The sequence below is a fragment of the Bufo bufo genome, chromosome 4 (genome assembly GCF_905171765.1).
Source record: "Bufo bufo chromosome 4, aBufBuf1.1, whole genome shotgun sequence".
Classification (NCBI taxonomy): domain Eukaryota; kingdom Metazoa; phylum Chordata; class Amphibia; order Anura; family Bufonidae; genus Bufo; species Bufo bufo.
Window position 1 is genome coordinate 214444415 of NC_053392.1, and position 14432 is coordinate 214458846.

Below are 14432 nucleotides of genomic sequence, written 5' to 3' on the forward strand. Positions count from 1 at the left end.
GGCAATACTAAATATGTCTATTTTATTTTATTTTTTCTATTTTAAATTTTTTTTTTATTACATGTGAAACTTTTTTTTATTATTTTTTTCAACCCTTTATTTTATTTTTATTTTATTTTACACTTTTCGTCCCCCATAAGGTCATACAAGACCTCTGGGGGACATTTACTTCACTTTTTATTTTTTTTTACACTGTTGATTTCTCCTGTAACTGGGGCTGAGATAGTAGCCCCAGTTACAGGACAAATGCACCCCTATAGAGGCTGTACAGCAGCAATCCAGCGCTGTACAGCCTCACAGCAGGGCTGATCGAGGTCTCTGAGAGACCTCACACAGCCCCTGCACACTCCGGTCACGGCGGTCACATGACCGCCGGGCCGGAACAGGAAGCGCACAGCGCTTCCTGCTCTGCAGACACGGCGCTCGGCGAGCGCTGTGTCTGCAGCGATCGTGAAGGCAGGGACACCTGGGCACTGTCCCTGCCTTGTCTTAGGGTTGCCCTGCTGTCACTGACAGCGGGCAACCCGATCAGCAGCTGCACGATTAGCGTGCAGCTGCTATTTCTGACAGGACGTTTTAAAACGTGCTGTCAGAAATAGACGTCCACCCATAGGACGTTTATATCCTATGGGCGGACGTGAGGCGGTTAAAGGTACCATGGTGTTTGTGTTGTGTCCTTTTCAACGTTTACATCACATTGCAGCGGTGCAGTGTAATTACAGATTCCCCGTTCACTTGAATACGACCTTAGCCTACTTTCACACTAGCGTTTTGGCTTTCCGTTTGTGAGATCAGTCATGGGCTCTCGCAAGCGGTCCAAAACGGATCAGTTTTGAGCTAATGCATTCTGAATGGGTAAGGATCCGCTCAGAATGCATCAGTTTGCCTCCATTCAGTCTCAATTACGCTCTGGAGGCAGACGCCAAAACACTGTCCGCCTGACGAAGCGGAGCCAAACGGATCCGTCCTGGCACACATTGTAAGTCAATGGGGACGGATCCATTTTCTCTGAAACAATCTGGCACAATAGAAAACGTGTCCATCCCCCCATTGACCTTCAATGGTGTTCAAGATAGAAGACATAATGCAACTGGATCCGCTCATGACGGATGCATGCGGTTGTATTATTGTAATGGAAGCGTTTTTGCAGATCCATGACAGATCCCCAAAAAATCGCTATTGTGCAAGTAGCCTTTTCTGGAATTACACTTCACTGTATCTACAATGGAGACTGCATGAAGGTAAACAATGAAAAGGACAAAGCATGAGCGCTGTGACCCCTTCTAACATCGGACCTTCGGAGGTGTCGGGAGTCAGACCCCCACTGATCAGATATTGATGACGTCCTGAAGATAGGTCATCAATATCTTTGGCTCGGACAACTGCTTAGTTTCTTCCCATTTAAAATAAGAAACTTGTCAAATTGCATCACCATGAAAGAAGTTGGGCTCTGACTTGCGTTTGTGAATTGGAATGTAACAGATCTTGTAAGTGAGCAGGAAGTCATATGCAAGTGGTATAAATATGGCAGAGGATAGTCTCTGCGCTGGACGAGCGGTCACAGGTGCAACCAACAATTGACCAGACATTTAGCTACAGCTGGTAAAACAGGTGCTTCCAGGAATATAGCCTCTGAGGTTTTCCCTGTCAAGACCTTTTACTAGTCTATTGCTGCGTTCTCCTTTTCATAGGATAGTCGTTTTCTGTACACACTGGTTGGGGATCAGTTCTGTGAGGGTTGTGTTGCTCAATCATGGACAGAATAGTATAGCCTGCTGCAATAATCAGATTTGTGTCCATGACATACAAAACTGATTCTTCATAAATCATGAGTTTAGTAATAATGTAAGCTATGATGTTGGTGTTAACAGGCTTAAAAGGGTTGTACCATGAAATATATTCTAGAGTTTTCAAACCAGCACCTGGATCCAAATAATTTTGTAATTGCATAAATTAAAAATTTAGCATAGCCACTGAGTTATTCAATAAAATGTATCTGTATTGCGCCATCTGCTGTTTTGTTTTATTTGACCTCACTGAGAAGGCCGCACATGCTCAGTTTCATCTTTCAACTGCCTACTGAGCTGTGATGGGGAGAGCTGAGACACGCCTCCTTAGCTGCAGCAGAAAAGACACGCCCCTTCAGCTGTCAGCTTGATGTAAATCTAGAGGAGCAATGAATGGGGAGATCTCTGGGTCCATGTGAGGTACAGGGCTGGTTCTAGCTTTGTTAGAGGTTGTCATGGAATATATGTCTGATTTTCATTTTTTACATCATGGGATAACACTTTTTAAAGGGGTTTTCCCAAAATCAAGTGGGGGGGGGGGGGTAGCGGTCTGATTGCTGGAGTCCCCACCGCTCGCCGCGACATCAGTCATGTGTCCACACTTTAGAATGTAGTGGTAGTCAGCATGAACGCTGACACTTGGGTCTCATGCACATGGCAATATTTTTGCAGATTGGATGGGTACCCTTTCCATGGCCCCACAAAAAAACATGTCCTGTTTTTGTCTGTTTTTTTAGACAAGAATAGGAATTTGTAATATATTGTGGAAAAAGGGGAAATGTGGGATTCACACAGCCTTTATCCGTGTTTTGCGGATTTGCATTTTGCAAACTGCAAAAACTGATACGGTTCATACTAACAATACCACCGGCAACAAGCCAGACTAAACTAGCTCCCTGTTTCTTTTAGCACAATGGCAAATGATAGAAAGGTTCGGCCTACAACAACTGGAATTTTCCAGTGTAGATGACTACATTTTCGGGTAATGCTGTCGGCAATCACGAACAACTAGTTTTTCAAACAATAGTTGGCCGAAATGGCCAAATTTGGGAAATTTGGCTGGCTTTAGTTTTGTGTTTTGGTCAGCTTAAAGGGGTTGTCTGGGTTCAGAGCTGAACCCGAACATCCCTCCATTTTCACCCCAGCAGCCCCCCTGACATGAGCATCGAAGCTGTTCATGCTCCGATGCTGTCCTTTGCCCTGGGCTAAATTGCGCAGGGCAAAGGCATTTTTAGGTGTTTCGGTGACGAACCGTGGCTGCCAGGAACCCCGGTGACGTCACCAGCACTGATGGGCAGGATTTGGCTCTGCCCTCAGAGCCGGTGACGTCACTGAACACACTGCCGGGCGGAAGTTTCTGCCTGACAGTGTTACTGAAAACAAGAGCCCGTGCCCTGCCCGATTTTAGCGCAGGGCACGGGAGCGCATCGGAGCATGAGATGCTCCGATGCTAGCCTCAGGGGGGCTGTCTGGGTGAAAATAAGGGTATGTCCGGGTTCAGCTCTGAACCCGGACAACCCCTTTAAGTTGTTCAGGTGGCATGTAGGATAGCCACCTGAAGTTTGGAATGCAGGTTCATGTCTGTTCTTTCTTGCTTATGGTATGACCACACAGTGCTGTGGTGGCGACGTACCTCAAAGTAGAACCAATGATAATGGCTACTTATTCTTTAAAAATTAGCTCACACTGCTCTGAGAAAGCTAAAAGTATCAAGATAAAGGACGGCTCTGCCTCCTGGTTTGAGATGGTCAGGTGCACCTATCTGATGTCGCACTCAAAGCACCAAAATATTATAACAATAGTAGATGGGCACTCTAATATCCAGAACCACCGAGTAATTTGTTCATAATATTTAATCAGAGTAAAACAAATAATAGCAATATCATAAAATACAATCAATGAATCCAATATCTAAAATAGGCCTACAAACAAAATATGAACAATCTTATATTAATTCTAATAGCCGCTATAGATGGGGTAGATAAAACTAGTAATAAGCTGCCACCAGAACAATCTCCGGTTACAATGGTTGAATAAGTCGGGCGGGTAATAGGCACCTGCAAAAAATCCCCAAGTGATGTGTTACACAAAGAAATATATAAACGTGAAGTGCAATATAATGCAATAATCCAAGTGCAATGTAATACAAATAAAACCAGGAAAAGGGGGTATAATAGAAATAAATAAAAATTATAAGATGCTGGTGATCACTTTTTAGTGAAAAAAGAGACAAAAAAGTCAATTTAGATTGTGCAATGTTGCTGTATATGAATAGGTGATAGTCAATCACTATTTAAAGTGCATATGCTGCCCGTATTCAACAAGATTTTGTAGTGGCTATTCCACAACTGTAGCTAATACCTCCGGGTATAGCTATTTTGTTCCAATGGTCTGGTCAGTGTTAAATGCTCTCCATAATCAACCAGAGAAAATGCAGAGAAAATAAAATGTCAATTATTTAACAATCGCTGCACCTTGTAGTAGTACTCACGCTTGATGGTATATTCCGATCTGTAGCGTGGCTGTAAGAAGGCTTACCTCACGTATGATATAAGGAGGTACCTTGCTAGTATGTCTTGACTCTATGGTCCGTTTTCACTGTTAACCGCAGTTGTCCAGAGCCGACCGTGGTTCCCAGGTCTCACTCTGATTGAATCAAGGGCAGAATCTGGATGCGTCTGCACTGGGCGTTTCTCACTGCTCCATGTGGTTGGTTTAATTACTCCAGCTGATTTCTGCTATCCATGTGTTACCAGACTATGGCCAGTAGATCTGGTATTAGTTTGGTGGAAGCGCTTTTTCTAGATATCAATCATCATATTGAAAATCTAGTTCTGCCGGTTTTCTGCCAGGATTAGTTTCTTATCCGTCCACGCCAGACGCGTTTCGAAGGTTGGACTACCTTCTTCCTCAGTGGCTTTTCAAAAAGAAAAGCCACTGAGGAAGAAGGTAGTCCAACCTTCGAAACGCGTCTGGCGTGGACGGATAAGAAACTAATCCTGGCAGAAAACCGGCAGAACTAGATTTTCAATATGATGATTGATATCTAGAAAAAGCGCTTCCACCAAACTAATACCAGATCTACTGGCCATAGTCTGGTAACACATGGATAGCAGAAATCAGCTGGAGTAATTAAACCAACCACATGGAGCAGTGAGAAACGCCCAGTGCAGACGCATCCAGATTCTGCCCTTGATTCAATCAGAGTGAGACCTGGGAACCACGGTCGGCTCTGGACAACTGCGGTTAACAGTGAAAACGGACCATAGAGTCAAGACATACTAGCAAGGTACCTCCTTATATCATACGTGAGGTAAGCCTTCTTACAGCCACGCTACAGATCGGAATATACCATCAAGCGTGAGTACTACTACAAGGTGCAGCGATTGTTAAATAATTGACATTTTATTTTCTCTGCATTTTCTCTGGTTGATTATGGAGAGCATTTAACACTGACCAGACCATTGGAACAAAATAGCTATACCCGGAGGTATTAGCTACAGTTGTGGAATAGCCACTACAAAATCTTGTTGAATACGGGCAGCATATGCACTTTAAATAGTGATTGACTATCACCTATTCATATACAGCAACATTGCACAATCTAAATTGACTTTTTTGTCTCTTTTTTCACTAAAAAGTGATCACCAGCATCTTATAATTTTTATTTATTTCTATTATACCCCCTTTTCCTGGTTTTATTTGTATTACATTGCACTTGGATTATTGCATTATATTGCACTTCACGTTTATATATTTCTTTGTGTAACACATCACTTGGGATTATTTGCAGGTGCCTATTACCCGCCCGACTTATTCAACCATTGTAACCGGAGATTGTTCTGGTGGCAGCTTATTACTAGTTTTATCTACCCCATCTATAGCGGCTATTAGAATTAATATAAGATTGTTCATATTTTGTTTGTAGGCCTATTTTAGATATTGGATTCATTGATTGTATTTTATGATATTGCTATTATTTGTTTTACTCTGATTAAATATTATGAACAAATTACTCGGTGGTTCTGGATATTAGAGTGCCCATCTACTATTGTTATAAAGCTAAAAGTATGGCTGTCAAAAATAGCTGTACTGGTACCCCAGAGGCTGATCGAAAGCATCAGTGAAATGCCATATCCCGGTCCACTGCTCATTTATTTCTGGAAAATACCTGTGGTGTCACTCCACTCCTGGCGTCACTTATTGGGGGTTTCCACTGTATGTCGCGGTATAATAAGAGGACTGACTTTTCACACTGGCACAGCCGGGCACAACATTTTAGGCACTGAAATTTGCATATCTGTGTAAAAATTGCAATTTGCACTTTCCACGATCTGCCGTGCATTCATTTTTGAAAGACACCTGTGGGGGAAAATGCTCACTACACACCCTGAAAAATTCTGTGAGAATTGTGTTTTGTAAAATAAGGGTCGCTAATATTTTATTGGAAGAGCTGAAATGTTTCATTTTTACAGCCAAGTGTTTCTAAATTCTTTGACATGCCTGTGGGGTCTTGGCACTCAGTTTCCTCCTCAATAAATTTCTTGAGGGGTGCAATTTTCAAAATGGGGTTTCTTTTTGGGGCTTTCCACTGTAGGGGTACTTTGGGATCTCTTCAAATGTCACGTGGCCCCAAAAACCATTGCCGCAAAATCTACCTTCCAAAAACTGTATGGCGCTCTTTCCCTTCTGTGTGTCCATACACCAGTTTACAGCCACTTATGGGGTGTTTTAAAGTTAACCTCCATTTTGCTTTAATTCCTGTTGATCACCTAAAGTGTTAACGTTTCTAAAATCAGTTTTGAATAATTTGATGGGTGTGGTTTCTAAAATCTGGTTTCCATTGGGTTAAGCCCCTCAGTCACTTCAGAACTGAATTGGTCATTAAAAGGGTCTTCCAGGATTTTAATATTGATGACCTGTCCTCAGGATAGCTCATCAAGATCAGATTGGAGGGGGTCTGACATCAAGCACCCCCGCCGTCAGCTGGTTAAAGACGAGGCTGCACTCCGTGCAAGCACAGCCTTCCCGTCATTGTATACCTGCTTGCCATCTACATTACAGCAGCAAGCAGGTGTAATTACAAGCCGTCCCATTCACTTCAATGGGACGGCTGCCTTCTATACACTCGCATTGAACAATGAATGGAAGGTTGTGCTTGCATGGAGCGCAGCCTTCTCTTCAAGCAGCTGATCGGTGGGGGTACTGGGTGTCGGACCCCCGCCAATCTGATATTAAGTCTTCAATATTAAAATCTCGGCAAACCCCTTTAAAGTCTGTTTTGGAAATTTACTTAAAGAGGACTTTTCACCGCTCCTGACCTCCCTGTTTTAATAGCTTCATGCATTCCCCATGTAATAACATTTCTGGAGCATCTCTTCTTATGGCTCTATGTTGTGCCATCCCTTTATTTCTACTAGAAGTTATGAATGCATTGCTATTAGCCTTCAGTAAGGGTACAGAGGGGAGGTAACCAGTTTGGGGGGGGGTGTACCTGCACAGTCTGAAAATGGCGACACTAATTGGATAGAGTGAGTCTGTGCAGGTACACCCCCAACTGGTTACCTCCCCTCTGTACCATTACTGAAGGCTAATAGCAATGCATTCATAACTTCTAGTGCAAAAAATAAAGAAATGGCACAACATAGAGCCATAAGACTAGATGTTCCAGAATTGTTATTACATGGGGAATGCATGGAGCTATTAAAACAGGCATGTCAGGAGCGGTGACAGGTCCTCTTTAAATTTGAAAATGCTGTAAAAATTTGAAACTTTTTTTTTTTTTAATAAAGTTACAAAATTGACCCAGGATTACCACTAACATGAAGTATATAAAAAAAAAAAATCTCAAAATGGCTTGAATAAGTTAAAGCATTCCAAAGTAATTGTTACATTTGGTGACACATGTCAGATTTGCCTATTTGGGCTTGGTCAGGAAGGTGAAAAGTGGCTCATTCTGGAAATGGTTAAAGAGGTTTTCCATGATGCTTGGATAAGGTCATCAATATCAGGTCGCCAGGGGTCCAACTGATATCACATGGCCTAGATGCAGCTCAGTCCCATTCAAATAAATGGGACTGAGCTGCATTACTAAGCACAGCTGCTATCCTGTAGTCCTGCGTATTGGTCCCACTGATCTGATATTGATGACCTATCCTGAGGATCAATATCAGAATCTCAGAAAACCTCTTTAAACTTAAAGGGCTTCTGTCAGCCCACTAAACCGTTTTTTTTTTTTTTTTTTTGTTTAATAATAATCCCTACACTGCGATCTCATCATACATAAGTAAAATAATAATTTTCGTTCAGTAGAATTTGACAAAACGTTATTTTTATAATATGTAAATTACCTTGCTACCAGCAAGTAGGGCGGCTACTTGCTGGTAGCAGCCGCATCCTCTGATCCTAATGACGCCCCCTCCGCATTGTGATTGACAGGGCCAGGGAACGGAATCGTTCTCTGCTGGCCCTGCCTGTCTTCATTCAATATCTGGCGCCTGCGCCACGGCCGTACCTATCTTCAATCTGCGCAGGCGCACTGAGAGGCGGCCACTCACTCGGCCGTTCCATCCTCAATGCGCCTGCGCCGATGACGTCACATCTACACCCGGCGCAGGCACATTGAGGAGCGAGCGGCCGAGTGAGTGGCTGCCTCTCAGTGCCCCTGCGATACTTATGTATGCAGAGATCGCAGTGTAGGGATTATTATTATTAAACAACAAAAAAAAAAAAAAACAGTTTAGTGGGCTGACAGAAGCCCTTTAAGACGACACTGTTTAGTTGGTCTGTGTTAGTGGCGGTATTGCAGGTACAGAGTGGCCATTACCTATACAGGCAGACTAAACAGCTTGGTCCTAATTAGCTAGATTTTTTTATTTCATTTTTCTCCTTTGCATTATACATTGCTTGTTTCTATAGTTACGACCACTCTGCAGTCCATCAGCTATAGGAAAAAGTGCTGGCGCGTCCCGGCTGGGAATGTGGGAGCGCACATAGACTGGTGCTTTTGCCTATAGTGTGCAAGCACGGCCACTACTGCTGGATTGCAGGATGGTTGTAACCATGAAAACTAGCAGTGTATAATGTGTTGGAAAAATGAATCCAGCCAGTAAAGGAGACAATATGGATATTAAGTGTCTTGTATTAGGGTACTTTCACACCTGCGTTTAGGTGCGGATCCGTCTGGTATCTGCACAGACGGATCCGCACCTATAATGCAAACGCTTGTATCCGTTCAGAACGGATCCGTTTGCATTACCATGAACAAAAAAAACTACTTTTTTTTTTGTTCATGATAATGCAAACGGATCTGTTTTGACTTACACTGAAAGTCAATGGGAGGCGGATCCGTTTTCAATTGCACCATATTGTCAGTAAAAACGGATCCGTCCCCATTGACTTACATTGTAAGTCAGGACGGATCCGTTTGGCTCAGTTTCGTCAGATGGACATCAAAACGCTGCAAGCAGTGTTTTGGTGTCCGCCTCCAGAGCGGAATGGAGACTGAACGGAGCCAAACTTATGCATTCTGAACGGATCCTTATCCATTCAGAATGCATTGGGGCTGAACTGATCCGTTTTGGACTGCTTGTGAGAGCCCTGAAACGGATCTTACAGGCGGACCCAGAAACGCCAGTGTGAAAGTAGCCTTAAAGGGTTTCTGTCGCCAGAATTAACAGTCTTTCTTAGGGCTCTTTCACACCTGCGTTATTGTCTTCCGGCATAGAGTTCCGTCGTCGGGACTCTATCCCGGAAGAATACTGATCAGGATTATCCTAATGCATTCTGAATGGAGTGAAATCCGTTCAGGATGCATCAGGATGTCTTCAGTTCCGGTACGGAACGTTTTTTGGCCGGAGAAAATACCGCAGCATGCTGCGCTTTTTGCTCCGGCCAAAAATCCTGAAGACTTGCCGCAAGGCCGGATCCGGGATCAATGCCCATTGAAAGGCATTGATCCGGATCCGGCTTTAAGTTAAACGTCGTTTCGGCGCATTGCCGGAGCCGACATTTAGCTTTTTCAGAGTGGTTACCATGGCTGCCGGGACGCTAAAGTCTTGACAGCCATGGTAAGTGTAGCGGGGAGTGGGGGAGCAGCATACTTACCGTCCGTGCGGCTCCCGGGCGCTCCAGAGTGACGTCAGGGCGCCCCAAGCGCATGGATCATGTGATCACATGGACACGTCATCCATGCGCATGGGGCGCTCTGACGTCATTCTGGAGCGCCCCGGGAGCCGCACGGACGGTAAGTATGCCGCTCCCCCGCTCCCCGCTCCTACTATGGCAACCAGGACTTTAATAGCGTCCTGGCTGCCATAGTAACACTGAACGCATTTGGAAGACGGTTCCGTCTTCAAATGCTTTCAGTACACTTGCGTTGTTACGGATCCGGCAGGCACCTCCGGCAACGGAAGTGCATGCCGGATCCCAACAACGCAAGTGTGAAAGAGGCCTTAATCGTTCATAGTTTTCTGCCGACCCTGTGTGCTGGGTGCACGGTACAGGCGCAAGGTTTACCCAGCACACAGAGGGAGAACAGAGCTTCTAGGAGCAACTCCACACCGCCCCCTTCCCTCACTCCTAGAGGCTAATTTGTATATTACAAAAGTAAGAATTGTGCACTAAGGGGGACATCCATGAACACTAGTAGAGTTTGGTTCTGCTGACATTAGCACATCACTGTCAGCCAGTTTGAGGGTTAATTCTGGTGACCCCACTAAAGTCATTATTATTTTTTTGGGCTACTTAAATTCCTTATACTGCGATATATCAATATGTAATGCTCTTACTGATTTTCGTTCTGTAGTTTCTTAAAAAAACAGACTTTTATCATATGCAAATTACCTGTCTACCAGCAAGTAGGGCGGCTACTTGCTGGTAGCAGCCGCATCCTCCTTTCATAATGACGCCCCCTCCTCATGTTGATTGACAGGGCCAGCGAACGTGCTCGTCCTCTGACTGGCCCTGTCTGCGTTCAAAATTTCGCTCCTTCGCCGTACCGGTCTTCAGTCGGCGCAGGCGCACAGAGGCGGACGCTCGCTCGGCCGGTCCATCCTCAATGCTCCTGCGCTGATGACGTCACATCTACACCCGGCGCAGGCGCACTGAGGAAGGAGCAGTCAGAGCGAGCGTCCTCCTATCAGTGCACCTGTGCCGACTGAAGACCGGTATGGCGAAGGCGCGAGATTTAAAACGCAGACAGGGCCACTCAGAAGACGAGCGCGTTCGCTGGCCCTGTCAATCAACATGAGGAGGGGGCATCATTATGAAAGGAGGATGCAGCTGCTACCAGCAAGTAGCCGCCCTACTTGCTGATAGAGAGGTAATTTACATATTATAAAAGTCCGTTTTTTTAAGATACTACAGAACGAAAATCAGTAAGAGCATTATATATTGATATATCGCAGTATAAGGAATTTAAGTAGCCAAAAAAAAAATATTTACTTTGTTGGGGTGACAGAAGCCCTTTAACTTTCTTTACATAATAAATGCAATTTGCTGAAGTAACACAACCCCTTCAATTAGAGCTACTGCAATGGCGACATGACCGCACTGTGTAGTTGTACCCTAAGGTGTTAGTTTCAGACAAGCGTGTTCATTCCTGGAAAAAAGCTTTGTGTGTGAGCCGTATTTCCCGGCCTGAACACAGCCCCATGTGACGGGGACTCCACAACATTATAATTTACAATGCTGTGTGTTCCTGCCAGATGTCTGCTGTACTGAATTGGACTCATGTAAAGCCTTCAGCGCAGTTCAATACAGTGGAGGTCGGGCAGGGACACACAGCATTATAAATCATTAGAATGCTGTGAGTCCCTGTCACAAGAGTAGCATCCAGGCTGGGAAATAATGCTCTCACACTCGTCTTAAACTAGATGTAAGGTGAATTTAGATGGGCCGATGAGCAGGAGATTGTCGGGAAGCTAGCCTTCCTGATAGTTGGCTGCGCATTAAGTGGAGGTGAAGCGTTGCGTTTACATGCAGTGATCTCCTCCACAGTATGAGGATGAGGGATCACTATTGCTATAGCTCGTCCTTATACAGCTGCTTTGTTTCTGGGCAGTAGATCGCTGTTTAGACTGAATATACGATGTCTAGATCCATTGATGTACAAGGGCTGGTTCTATCTTTGTAAGGGCTCATTCAGACGGCCGTATGAATGAGTTTGCATCCGTGGTTCTAAAAGGTAGAACAAGTACTATTCTTGTTCACAATCGTGGCACATTCTTGTTCATATATGGTTGCGGCAATGTGCAGTCCAAAAATTGCTGAAAACACACGGCCGGTATCCGTGCAAAGCACGCCGGCAGTCTGAATAGGCCCTTAACCATCTTTTTCTATGTACTATATTTTAATTATGGGGTAACCAATTTTGTACAGATTCAGTGAGTAAGGAAGTTGATTTTTTATCTTCTATGTATTTTAAATCCATATATATTTTTTTCTGCTTTCAGGGGTTCATCAAAGATGTCCATGAAGATTCGCTCACAGTTGTTTTTGAAAACAAGTAACTATGCCCTTTTCTAATTCACACGCGGCCGACTCGTGTGTCTGCTTGCTTTATTGTAATGAGCCATTGCTTTCTAATCTCTAGCTGGCAGCCGGAACGTCAGGTTCCATTCCATGAAGTTCGGATGCCACCCCTACCTGACATCAAGAAGGAAATAACCGAAGGGGATGAGGTTGAAGTAAGTAAATAACACTAAGTAGATGAAGTTCAGATCTCGCTGATTTGTCTTTTCCTGTAACTTTTCATGTTACAAGTGCAGTTTACAATAGATTACATGCTAAAAATATACATGTAAGACTTCGTTCTGCCGTGGCGATTTTGTTCCGAAGTGCCTTAAAATGCATGTGAATGGAAAGTCCATCAGTGAGTCTTAAAAACCCCTTTTAAAGGTATTGTCTCACTTCAGCATATAGCAATTATGTAGAGAAATTTAATACAAGACACTAATGTACTGTGACCATATTGCTGGATTAATTTTTCGAACACATTATACAGAGCTTGTTTCTATGGTTACAACCACCATGTAATCCAGCAGTGGTGATCATGCTTGCACACTATAGGAAAAAGCCTCAGCCTCTGCGCACTCCCGCAGTCCCATCCACCAGAGACTAGCGCTTTTTCCTATAGTGTGCAAGCACTGCCACCACTGTTGGATTACATGGTGGTCGTAAACCAAAGAAACGAGCACTGTATAATGTGATGAAAAATGAATCCAGCCAGCAAAGGAGGCAATATGGATGATAATACATTGCCTTGTATTAACTTTCTCTATATAATAAATGCTATTTGCTGAAGGGAGACAACCCCTTTAACTCTTTCAGGACACAGCAAATTTTGGCTCTGATTTAATTTTATTTATTTTCTCCACACCTCAAAGCGCCATGTTTATTTTTTTTTATTTTTTTTCCCAGTTAAAATAGCTGAGGTCTTGTTTTTTTTTTTTGCAGGTATTTTTTTTTATTTTTATATAGCACTATGTACTGTCACAGGTAATACACTGCCAAACTGTAAAACATCAACAAATCCACGATTCATTTTGTTATGAAATGCTTTCTCTGTACAGTAACGTTCTGTGGGAATCAGTACAATTACAACAATACCAAATTGTTTGTTTTACTACCCTATAGGATAAAAATTCCCTATGGGAAATTGTACTACTTCACATATTTTCAGATGTAGCAATAGGAGGGCTCAGCCTATAATATATGAAGTATTACAATCTGTTCCATGCACTACAATGACACCGATCACATGGTTACATCTTGGTATGCATAGGGGTTAATACGACGTTCACATTTTCAAATCCACAGTGGATTTTTCAGACTGGTACACAGATAGTAGCCACCTATTTGCTAGCTGATTCCCTGTTAATATAGATGAAATGCCAACTGAATGTCAGCTGATTTCGTCACAATTTAGGCCCCTTTCAGACGAGCGAGTTCCACACTGCAAACTCGCAGAAAGAGTATGAGACAGCTCCCGTCATAGCATTATTTTGATTTATGATGCTATGTAACCCTTAGGCCTCTTTCACACGGGTGTCACGGATTTTGTCTGGATGTGTTGCATTGAGGCAAACCCGCGCGAGTAGGCACGCAATTTCAGTCAGTTTTGTTTGCGATTTGCGTTCCATTATTCAGTTTTTTTTCCACGCGAGTACAATGCGCACATGATTAAAAAATGAATGTGGTACCCAGACCCGAACCCTGACTTCACTGAAGTTCGGGTTTGGGTTAGGTGTTCTGTTGATTTTTATTATTTTCCCTTCTAAAATGGTTATAAGGGAAAATAATAGCATTCTTAATACAGAATGCTTACTAAAATGTCCATTGAGGGTTAAAAAAATAAATAAAATTCTCCTCATCCACTTGATTGCGCAGCCGGTATAGTCGTCTTTCCCCAGTCGTCTCCATGACACCAAGTCCTGAGATTGACTTCCTTCTGATTGGACAGGAAAAACACAGAGGTTAAAACCCCCACCCCCTCCTCACATCACCAGTGTTTTTCCTGTCCCATCAGGATAGGAAGCAGGAGAGGTGCACGGAGCTCGTTTGGGCTCACCTGGAGTTATTTTTTTCATCTGGGCCGAGGTCGGATCTGCAGTGCAGCTCTCCCTCCTCCGTTTGGTTAGGCCT

General features: G+C 43.6%; 1 protein-coding gene across 3 annotated transcripts in view; it reads left to right on the forward strand.

Annotated features, from left to right (window-relative positions):
• The window catches only part of FXR1 (FMR1 autosomal homolog 1), a 78266-nt gene that overhangs the window by 17675 nt on the left and 46159 nt on the right, over window positions 1-14432 (forward strand). For all 3 annotated transcript variants that reach the window (XM_040428275.1, XM_040428276.1, XM_040428277.1), the window contains exons 2-3: window positions 12242-12294; window positions 12382-12475. In XM_040428275.1, coding sequence (XP_040284209.1) covers window positions 12422-12475 — 54 coding nt within the window. In that variant the 5' untranslated portion in view covers window positions 12242-12294; window positions 12382-12421. The remainder of the gene's footprint in view (window positions 1-12241; window positions 12295-12381; window positions 12476-14432) is intronic.